Source organism: Vespa mandarinia, chromosome 2 (genome assembly GCF_050613455.1).
Source record: "Vespa mandarinia isolate Hongniang chromosome 2, ASM5061345v1, whole genome shotgun sequence".
NCBI classification, from domain to species: domain Eukaryota; kingdom Metazoa; phylum Arthropoda; class Insecta; order Hymenoptera; family Vespidae; genus Vespa; species Vespa mandarinia.
The window spans coordinates 14,105,710-14,116,378 of NC_140811.1; the positions used below are offsets into that span (position 1 = coordinate 14,105,710).

General features: G+C 27.3%; 4 protein-coding genes across 4 annotated transcripts; all 4 read left to right on the forward strand.

The window, feature by feature from the left end:
• The first annotated feature begins 160 nt into the window (after window positions 1–160).
• LOC146873224 (uncharacterized) lies at window positions 161–1,990 on the forward strand. The gene is made up of 7 exons (XM_085655389.1): window positions 161–165; window positions 238–423; window positions 546–792; window positions 1,039–1,128; window positions 1,209–1,254; window positions 1,391–1,456; window positions 1,926–1,990. Exons 1-7 carry the CDS (start codon window positions 161–163, stop codon window positions 1,988–1,990), a joined length of 705 nt encoding a protein of 234 aa, XP_085511515.1.
• Window positions 1,991–2,559: 569 nt separating this feature from the next.
• On the forward strand, window positions 2,560–4,332 carry LOC146873225 (uncharacterized). The gene is made up of 7 exons (XM_085655390.1): window positions 2,560–2,910; window positions 3,004–3,278; window positions 3,349–3,597; window positions 3,655–3,907; window positions 3,963–4,031; window positions 4,091–4,180; window positions 4,261–4,332. The coding sequence occupies exons 1-7, from the start codon at window positions 2,560–2,562 to the stop codon at window positions 4,330–4,332; spliced, it is 1,359 nt and encodes a 452-aa protein (XP_085511516.1).
• A 234-nt stretch (window positions 4,333–4,566) lies between these two features.
• LOC118442094 (uncharacterized) lies at window positions 4,567–6,625 on the forward strand. Its single transcript, XM_035867295.2, has 7 exons — window positions 4,567–4,638; window positions 4,852–5,133; window positions 5,214–5,438; window positions 5,495–5,751; window positions 5,831–6,077; window positions 6,356–6,445; window positions 6,521–6,625. The coding sequence occupies exons 1-7, from the start codon at window positions 4,567–4,569 to the stop codon at window positions 6,623–6,625; spliced, it is 1,278 nt and encodes a 425-aa protein (XP_035723188.2).
• A 1,461-nt stretch (window positions 6,626–8,086) lies between these two features.
• LOC146873226 (uncharacterized) lies at window positions 8,087–10,655 on the forward strand. The gene is made up of 9 exons (XM_085655391.1): window positions 8,087–8,437; window positions 8,531–8,805; window positions 8,877–9,125; window positions 9,183–9,435; window positions 9,495–9,563; window positions 9,620–9,709; window positions 9,791–9,844; window positions 10,360–10,449; window positions 10,530–10,655. The coding sequence occupies exons 1-9, from the start codon at window positions 8,087–8,089 to the stop codon at window positions 10,653–10,655; spliced, it is 1,557 nt and encodes a 518-aa protein (XP_085511517.1).
• The last annotated feature ends 14 nt before the right edge of the window (window positions 10,656–10,669 follow it).

Consider the following 10,669-nt stretch of genomic DNA (forward strand, 5'->3'; position numbering starts at 1 on the left):
AATGTTATTTCTTGTTTTCATATTATTATATATAATTATTAAGGATATTCGATCATTATTACCATTCGGGATAAATTACTGGAAAACTTTTGTCATCTTGTATCTATACCGTTATCCCTGTATCGTATTAACATTCGTCGATTTTACTTTTATATTCTGGATGAGGCAAGTAAATTGTTTTATGTTTTGCAAAATTATTAGATATATTATCTTTAACGAGTTTTAAATTATATGTAGTTTTATTAAGTTGGAACTTAGTCAATTGAATAAACTACTAAAAAACATGTTAACGACTACTATTGATTCGCCGCAACATAAAAGAGTCCTTCTAAGGGGGAATATCAGGAAGAACGAACCTGTTTTGGATGGTATTCGTGAAAAGTATAAATCGAAGGAAGACGTTAGGAGGATAAAAAAGGCAAGGTAATTATTATATGATGCAACCATAATATTTGTAATTATTAACATTAATTTTTGATAATTTAATATTATATATATATTAAACAGCTGTTTTAATTTTTTCTGTATTGCATTTCATATCGAAGGGAGATACATCTGGAAATAATCAAGTGTGCAAGGAATATAAACGATTGTTATGGCTTACATATTTTATTCTCTATATCAACAGCTTTAATATTAATCACTATTATGTCTTACAATATATTCGATCTCTTAAAAACTACAAACGGTCTTCAACAAATGTTACAAAATTATTCTTTTTTATATTGGGTATTTCACTTTGCGATCAAGATCGTGATAATAAGTCATGTATGTGCACGAACTGTCACTGAGGTATGTTCCTTATGAGTATTCATTCTATTTTTGTTATAATAATGAATTTTTTTTATGAAATTTCAACCAAAGACTGAACGTAATATGTATTGACGTTATATCATATTTTTTTACATGCGACGAAAACCGGAGATATTCTTTGCGAATTATACGAACCATCAATCAGTAACGAAATACGTATGAAGGTAATAATTGATAATTGGAAAAGTTCAAGAAGTTAATGTCAATATTTTATTATACTTCTAGATTCGTGATTTTACTTTGCAATTTATTCAAAACCCATTGATCCTTACAAGCTGTGGCATTTTTGATCTCGATTATACATTGATACGTAACGTACGTTCAAAGCACAATTTCTGTCACCAATTTTTAGATTTATATTAAAATTTTAGACAGGTAATGTTTATTATTTTTAGGTGATCGGTACCGTCGCAACTTACATCGTTATTTTGATTCAAATTGGTAACCTATCACAACAAGATTTAAATAATAATTCAACTTTATCGCCTAATAATGATTGAGAAATTTACGATCATTCTTAAATATAGATGCATTTAAAACTATATTAAGGGTTGAAATATATTAGTAATCTTTATAGCATTAAATATTTATAGTTATCCGTTTATGGTACTTTTCCAAATTGTGTACTTTTTATCTAGCACAGGTACTTAAATGTGTGAATGCAATAAGGAAATTTATATATACGAATTGGTGCCCAATTTTTCTTCACTATCATTATCATAGTGATTTTTTTTATTGCCTTTCCAATGAGATAACTAAAGAAATAAATTATTCGATGTGTATAATTATGGTGGAGTATAAGATAAATGATTTTTTTGTCGCCGAAGACAATGAAATCATTTACAATTTTTTCGTTAGAATTACGAAATATGTTATACAAATGGATCTTCTCAGTAGTTTTTCTCTCTAATATTGATAATTTTTGTTTTTAATTGATAAGTTAACACAATTGAAATCATTTCGTAGGTGGAAATGTTCACTCGGATATCGTCAGTCCACATATACAAATTTGTTTCATATTCAATTAATCAAAAGTATATATACTTGAATAGTACAGTACTATTTAAAAATAAGCATAATAAATAAATAAATAAAAATAAGCGATATCATAGCTGTCAACATAGATACAAAATTTTTGGATCATTTTCAATATATTAGAGTGATGTTAATATATTAAATTTCTTACTATACAAAAATCTTATTCTTACTTTTCTACTAATTACTATTACTATTGCAATAATCTTGGTAAAGATGCATAATGTAATTTTTTTGTATATCTACAGAGATTCATTATCATTGTTACTATTGTCATATTATCATGTTCAATCTTATTATTTTATTTTTATTTTATACAAATTATTAATGCAGATAATATATAATATAGCAATAAAAGTTATTAAGTTTTCCTCAGTTAGTTTATGATACTTGACCTTTTACACGTTCACTGTCTTAGGCAGTGTTATGAATTATTCAAGATAAAGAGATATATCAATGAAATAGACAACGTTATCGACTTAATGAGTTTTACAGCGTCATACTCGAGAAATACATACGTATACGCATTAACATAATATCCTTCGAAGGCATCTCATCGGAGATATCCTTCGTTCGTGTTTTATAAAATAAGAGAAAAAAAGAGATATGAAAAGGATAAAGAATTCGATCTTTTCAAAGTAATTTATCCATTATCCAAACAAATTTGTTTCTATCGTTGACGATTATAAAGAAGACAACAAAGTTGAAAAAATGAGAAATTTAATTGAGAGAATTATAAAAAAAATGAAAATTCGAAGTATCTTCAAAAATTACAAAGCACCATCGAGAAGTATGGATGATGTTTTACGGCCAATCTATATTCTGAGCAATATCTTTGGATTGGGTGTTTTCCGATTTCCACGAGGTCATTCAAGACCAGTACTTAGTTTCCTTTATTCTATGTCACTTTGCTGTCTGTATTCTGCCGGTCGGTTTCATTATGTAGGCTGGATTAACAAAACTAATATGTATAAATTAGACGGAACTATATTTTATGTTGTAATTATTATTAACCAAATTGTGATATATGTAATACTTATGCTGCGGTTATATCAGAACGAGGTGAGTCAAAGAAATATTTATGATATATTAATATTAATGATTTTACTCTATAATATTCATCAGTAAAATTTTCGTGAATCGAACGATAAATAGGCGATGAAATTATGTATAAAACGGATAAATGAGGTCGACAAAACTCTTCAAGCATTAGACTCATCTACATTATTCAATTGCATTTACAAAAGAACGATTAAGGAAATAGTATTCACTATTATTTATTTATTTTTCTCCTTATTAATAATTATCTTCGGTATGGTTATAATAGATCAATTTAATTATAAATCGGACGCAATAGTTTACTTACTCTTACATATATACTCTTTCATGGTCCAATCTTTACTGGTCTTCGAATTTCTTACCTTTGTAAGGTACGTAATGATTTTAAGTTTTATTCATTATTATTGTTATAAATTGGAATATTATATTTGAAATATCTAGATGCATCAAATCTGAATTTCAACGAGCGAATGAACTTCTTGGCGATGTCAGTGTGCTACCTATTTCTTCTATTGCTTCTGAATTAATTGAACGTAAAGGAAATAATGGTTCTTTTTCTTTAGAACGAACTCTTCCTGTAAATTCGAGAAAATTATTTATCGTTGCACCGTCATTAAGACAAACGCAGTCACAACTGCAAATTGCAAGTCATAAAATAAATAGAAGTAGAACGTTATTACGAACTATCAGGTGAGTTGAAAGCATAAAGTATTATTTATAATATACGTGAAAGTTTAATATTCACAGGCAAATTCATCTGGAATTATACAGAATATCCAAAAATCTTAGTAATGTGTACGGTATACAGATATCCCTAGAAATTGGGATATGTGTTTTTCTAAGTACGTACATGTTATACTACTTTTATGTGGAGTACAAGAAAAAAATGTATAATATTCACGAAGTGACTTTTCAATTAATATTAATGGGTTGGTGTTGTTTCCAACATGGAATAAAGATCTTTATCGTCAATTACATGTGTGACAAAACAACGAAAGAGGTATGAGAGAACAGTGATTCGGTATTGAATTTTATGTGACTAATGATTTTTCTAGGCTGAATACACTAGCGAAATTATTCACACATTTTATGGTAATAGTACGGACATCGAGATACAAAAAGAGGTTAATATTTCTGGGAAATATTTTGATATTTATGTAGATTAATATTGTTTTGTTTACAGGTAGAAATATTTTCTTTGCAAATGATGCGATGTCGTAATGTATATTCCGCATTTGGTTTATATAATCTTAATTGCAAACATATTTGTTCGGTTAGTACAACTATTTACCATAATTGGATTGTAAAAAGAAAAGAATAATAGAATGCCTAATGAATTTTTTTATTCTTCAGTGTATCGGAATTATAACGACATACTTGGTTATAATGATACAAGTAACCGATGAAATAAAAGAAGGATCATAAATCACTACAGTGATCTATCGTTCTGTCAAATTTACAAAATACACGAATGTTATTATAAGATATGACAACTAATTATTTATATGTAATGAAATGATAAAGGAGGATAAATAATTTAATTCATTAGCTAGTTTTATAGTGATGACAGTTAATATCAATAATGCGTTTTACTTAATAAATAATTTTTTATTGATTTTCACTTGATGAAGTGAATATAACGCGAACGTATATCGATGAATGCTTTCCATCAAAGGCAAGGACAGAGAAAATATTCAAGGTGATGGAAGAGATAAGATGAATAGGAAAGTGGTAGTTTTAAATGCAAGTCATAATGGCATCTATTATGAAAATACTCATATATAATAAGAATAGAAATTGCTAATAGGAATTAGTATCGCTCGAAAAATCCAGCGAGAAGTCACATGAAAATAAGAACAGAATACATAAAATTATATCATGAGATGAAAAGTGTGAATATTTAAACGGACAATTAACGTAAATATTAAAATGTTTCGATCGAAGGAGCTTGAACGTTCTGTCATGCCATTAATAATCGTTAATTCAATTGTTTGTACCGGTCTATTCGAATATTTCGTTGATCGAACAATTCGTACGATTGGTTTTGCTTATCTCATTTGTTGTTTTTGTTTCTATAATTTCTTATTTTTTACGTTGAGAAATATACTTGGGAATTTTATGTTATGTCACGGAACAGAATTGATGAAAATAATTACTTTATTGCAATTGTTTTATAATCCTTTTATCTATAACATAACAATTTTAAACGGTTTTACGAGAAGACAGGTAGAAATTTTTCGATTAGTTAATGAGAATTTTTTTAAGTGTTTACTATATTATTTAGATTGATTAATTGATATTTACAGAGTATAAAATTGTTCATAGAACAAATAGAATCCTGTACACGAGGAATGGATGAACTGAACATTTCGGAAAATTACTCTTCACTTTTTCGATATCTATGTATCGCAGATGTATTGTTAATTTTTATTATACTAGGTTTATGTGTGGCCGAAGTATTTTGGTTTTCTGAGATAAAATTATTATCAAGCTTAGACTATAGTTCGATTTTACAGATATATTATGTCGACGTTTGTCCTATCATTGTAATGCTGATTACCGACTTTACATTTGTCTTTTGGATCAGGCAAGTCAAGGTTTAAATTTATTACAAAATAATTTAGCTATTACTAAAGTATATCAAATGACCATAAGCAGATATATAAAGAATAAATTTGGTGAATTAAATGCTGTACTTCAAAGTATGCTGACAACAACTATCGATTCTCCACAACATAAGAGAGTTCTTCGAATGAAGGACAATTGGGAAGATGATTCTTCGTTATCTACTGTTTATCGAACGTACAAAATGAATGAAAACCTTGTAAAATTAAAAAGAATCAAGTAAGATATTGCCAATTGGTCTGAAACGTTTTATTATTCTTTTGCGATTTTTATCCATTTTTTATTTTTTTCATTCAAGACAAATTTATTTGGAATTGATGAAATGTGCCAGAATCATAAATGAGGCTTATGGATTACAAATTTTTGTATCCACATTTTCATCCGCCGTATTTATAACGACTGTGTTATACCATCTATACGTTATCTTAATGACAAACAATTATGACAGTTGGATAAATCAGTTATATGTGCATTTGTTTTGGATTTTTTGTTTTAGCATCATGATTTTCGCGAAAACTAATATATGTGAGACAACGATTACAGAAGTATGTTTTTTTCAACAATTTCTATTTTTTTTTTTTTTTTTTTATTTAATCATGTACTTGATATTTACAAAATGTACAATAATTTTTAAATTTAAGATATGTAAATATTGATTTTCCTTATTTTTTTATATATGCCGCGAACACTGGAGAGATTCTTTATGAATTGTACGAACCTTCGACCACAAGGAAATTTCGCGATCAAGTAGAGGATACAATTGTCATCTATTTTTTATATTAGAATATATACCAAATATATAAATTCTATCTGTTTCTTTCAGATTCGTGATTTTATGTTTCAATTAATCCACAATCATTTAAATTTCACCGCTTGCGGATTTTACGATTTAAATCATACATTTATATACGGCGTAAGTTGAAAATACACTTTCGATTCATTTCGTTTTTCACTTTATAAGAATTTAATATATTTGTTTATGTTGTAGATGATTGGTTCGATTACTACCTACCTTGTCATATTTATTCAAGTTGGAGGTGAACCTAAAGTATTCTATAATAATACGACTTATAATTCAACGTTGACGAAATAATGAATGAATTAATGTGGTTTTTTATTCGAGAATATATCGCACGTAATGGACAATGTTTTTTTAAAAAATATATTTTCTTTTATATTACGGCTTTTCACCTATTTTGTAAACGGATAAAAAGAAAATGCTGTAGACAAAAAATTAGCACAATTAGCGAGTAAACATAAAGAAAAGTGCAATATGTAAAACTAATATCTAAGTATTCCATAATTTCCTATTTTTTCTTATGCGATAAGAAGATAATATGTGCAAGTGGATTTAATTAAATGATTACATAAAGAAGGAGAATAAATGACGTACTTTTTATCTAGCACAGGTACTTAAATGTGTGAATACAATATGGAAATTGATACTCAATTCTTTTTCACTACCATTATCACAGCGATTTTTTTTTATTACCTTTTCAATGAGACAACTAAAGAAATAATTTTTACGATATGTACAATTATGGTCGAGCATCAGATAAATCATTTTTTAGGCGGTGAAGATAATGAAATCATTTATAATTCTTTCGCTAAAATTACATTATATGTAATAATATTGGACCTACTGGGCAATTTTTTTTATAATATTGATAATTTTTTTTAATTGATAAGTTAATATAATTGAAATCATTTCGTTGGTGGAAATGTTCACTCGGACATGGTCACATATACAACTTTTAGTTCATATTCAATTAATCGAAAGTAGATATATTCGAATAGTATGGTAAATAAATAAAAATTAACGATAACGTAGCTGTCAACATACCTACGAAATTTTTGTATTATTTTTAATACATTGGAGTGATGTTATATATTGGTGTTAATAAAATTATTTTACAGATTAACATCTTGTAAAGATTGAACAGATCGATTAGGAAAGACCAGACGTATTAATAATTTTCATACAGGAGAACTAAAAGTAAGGCAATAAATGCAATTTAATCGTTCATCAATGTCTCGTTGTGACGATTTTGATCAACACGTTCAACGTAATTTTTTTTACAAATAAAAAGTTTCGTTCTCAGTATTGTTACTTTCGTTTTATTATTATATTCAATTTTGTTATTTTATTTTATTTTTTATACGTATTATTAATACAGATAAAAAATAATATAGCAATAAAAGTTATTAAGTTTTCCTCAGTTAGTTTATGATACTTGACCTTTTACACGTTCACTGTCTTAGGCAGTGTTATGAATTATTCAAGATAAAGAGATATATCAATGAAATAGACAACGTTATCGACTTAATGAGTTTTACAGCGTCACACTCGAGAAATACATACGTATACGCATTAACATAATATCCTTCGAAGGCATCTCATCGGAGATATCCTTCGTTCGTGTTTTATAAAATAAGAGAAAAAACGGATACGAAAAGGATAAAGAATTCGATCTTTTCAAAGTAATTTATCCATTATCCAAACAAATTTGTTTCTATCGTTGACGATTATAAAGAAGACAACAAAGTTGAAAAAATGAGAAATTTAATAGAGAGAATTATAAAAAAAATGAAAATTCGAAGTATCTTCAAAATTTATAAAGCACCATTGAAAAGTATGGATGATATTTTATGGCCAATCTATATTCTAAGCAATATCTTCGGATTGCGTGTTTTTGGATTTCCCCGAGGGCATTCAAGACCAATACTTAGTTTCCTTTATTCTATGTTCCTTTGCTGTTTGTATTTTGTCGGTCGGTTTTATTATGTAGGATGGATTAACAAAACTAAAATCTTTAAATTAGATGGAATTATATTTTATGTTGTAATTATTGTTAATCAAATGGTGATATTTGTGATACTTATGATGCGATTACATCAGAACGAGGTGAGTCCAAGAAATATTTATGATATATTAATATTAATGATTTTACTCCATAATATTCATCAGTAAAATTTTCGTGAATCGAACGATAAATAGGCGATGAAATTATGTATAAAACGGATAAATGAGGTCGACAAAACTCTTCAAGCATTAGACTCATCTGCATTATTCAATTGCATTTACAAAAGAACGATTAAGGAAATAGTATTCACTATTATTTATTTGTTTTTATTTCTAATAGTAACTATCTTTGATATGGTCTTAACAGATCAAATGAATTATAAATCGACCATAATAGTTTACTTCTTCATACATATATATGCTTTCATGGTCGAATTTTTACTGATCTTCGAATTCCTTACCATTATAAGGTAGGTAATGATTTTAAGTCTCAATTCATTATTATTGTTATAAATTGGAATATTCTATTTGAAATATCTAGATGCATCAAATCGGAATTTCAACGAGCGAACGAACTTCTTGGCGATGTCAGTGTGCTACCTATTTCTTCTATTGCTTCTGAATTAATTAAACATAAAGAAAATGATTGTTTTTTTTCTATAGAACGAACTCTTCCTGTAGATTCGAGGAAATTATTTATCGTTGCACCGTCATTAAGACAAACGCAGTCACAATTGCAAATTGCAAGTCACAAAATAAATAGAAGTAGAACGTTGTTACGAACTATCAGGTGAGTCGAAATAATAAAGTATTATTTATAATATACTTAAAAGTATGATATTCATAGACAGATTCATCTGGAATTATACAAAGTATCCAAAAATGTTAGTAATATGTACGGTATACAGATATCCCTAGAAATTGCAATGTGTATTTTTCTAAATATATACTTATTATACTTTCTTTATGTGGAGTACGTGAAAGAAACGTATTATGTTAACAATGTGATTTTTCAATTCATTATACCGATTTTTTGTTGTTTACAATATGGGATGAAGATCTTTATCGTTAATTACATGTGTGACAAAACAACGAAAGAGGTATGAGAGAATAATTATTCGTTATTCAATTTTATATGACTATTTCATGATTTTTCTAGGCTGAACACACTAGTGAAATTATTCACACATTTTATGGTAACAGTATGGACATCGAGATACAAAAAGAGGTTAATTATGGGAAATATTTTGGTATTTATGTAGATTAATATTGTTTTGTTTACAGGTAGAAATATTTTCTTTGCAAATGATGCAATGTCGTAATGTATATTCCGCATTTGGTTTATATAATCTTAATTGCAAACACATTTGTTCGGTTGGTACATTTATTTACGATAATTGGATTGTAAAAAGAAAAAGAATAATAGAATGTCTAATGATTTTTTTTATTCTTCAGTGTATCGGAATTATAACAACATACTTGGTTATAATGATACAAGTAAGCGATGTAGTAAAAAAAGTATCATAAATCACCCGTTTCTGACATGCAGTCGTTTTTTGTTCTGTCAAATTTACGAACTAAACGAATGTTATTATAAAAATTCTAGCTAACTACATATATGTAATAAATGTAACATATATGTAATAAATAATATAATTTCTTAGCTACTTTTATAGTGATGACAGTTAATATCAATATAGTGTTTCACATAATGAATAATTTTTTCACAAAGCCTAATATATGTAAGGCAACGATTACAGAAGTTTGTTCTTTACAAGAATTTTTATTCTTTCTTTTATTTAACCATATATTTGATATTTATAAAATGTACAATTATTTTTAAGTTTAAGATATGAAAATAATGATTTTTCTTATTTTATATATATGTCATGAATATTTTTTATGGGGATATTTTTTACAAATTGTATGAACCATCAACCAGTAACGAATTTCGTGCCGAGGTAATAATTGATAAATGCAATTTATTTAAATCAGTGTCTATCAATACTTTATTATACTTTCAGATAAGTGGTTTTACTCTACAGCTTATACAAAACCATCTGACCCTTACAAGCTGTGGCATTTTTGATCTCGATTATACATTGATACATAAAGTACGTTCAAAGCACAATTTCTGCCACTAATTTTTAGATTTATATTAAAGTTATAGACAGGTAATGTTTATTATTTTTAGGTAATCGGTACCGTCGCAACTTACATCGTTATTCTCATTCAAATTGGAAACGTATCACAACAAGAATTATATAAAAATTCAACTTTATCGCTTAATAATGATTCAGAAATTTATGATTACTCTTAGATACAGATGCGTCT

Excerpts from the sequence above, each read along its gene's own strand:
- LOC118442094 (XM_035867295.2), top strand. The coding sequence starts at position 4,567 with ATGCTTTCCATCAAAGGCAAGGACAGAGAAAATATTCAAGGTGATGGA. Across the intron at positions 4,639-4,851 it reads ATAAGATGAATAGGAAAGTG|GAGCTTGAACGTTCTGTCAT; the intron begins GTAGTTTTAAAT and ends TTTCGATCGAAG. Across the intron at positions 5,752-5,830 it reads GTAAAATTAAAAAGAATCAA|ACAAATTTATTTGGAATTGA; the intron begins GTAAGATATTGC and ends TTTTCATTCAAG.
- LOC146873225 (XM_085655390.1), top strand. The coding sequence starts at position 2,560 with ATGAGAAATTTAATTGAGAGAATTATAAAAAAAATGAAAATTCGAAGT. Across the intron at positions 3,908-3,962 it reads GTGACAAAACAACGAAAGAG|GCTGAATACACTAGCGAAAT; the intron begins GTATGAGAGAAC and ends TGATTTTTCTAG. Across the intron at positions 4,181-4,260 it reads ATTGCAAACATATTTGTTCG|TGTATCGGAATTATAACGAC; the intron begins GTTAGTACAACT and ends TTTATTCTTCAG.
- LOC146873226 (XM_085655391.1), top strand. The coding sequence starts at position 8,087 with ATGAGAAATTTAATAGAGAGAATTATAAAAAAAATGAAAATTCGAAGT. Across the intron at positions 8,438-8,530 it reads TGCGATTACATCAGAACGAG|GCGATGAAATTATGTATAAA; the intron begins GTGAGTCCAAGA and ends AACGATAAATAG. Across the intron at positions 9,845-10,359 it reads TGATACAAGTAAGCGATGTA|ATAAGTGGTTTTACTCTACA; the intron begins GTAAAAAAAGTA and ends TTATACTTTCAG.
- LOC146873224 (XM_085655389.1), top strand. Across the intron at positions 424-545 it reads AGGAGGATAAAAAAGGCAAG|GGAGATACATCTGGAAATAA; the intron begins GTAATTATTATA and ends TTCATATCGAAG. Across the intron at positions 1,129-1,208 it reads ATTATACATTGATACGTAAC|GTGATCGGTACCGTCGCAAC; the intron begins GTACGTTCAAAG and ends TATTATTTTTAG.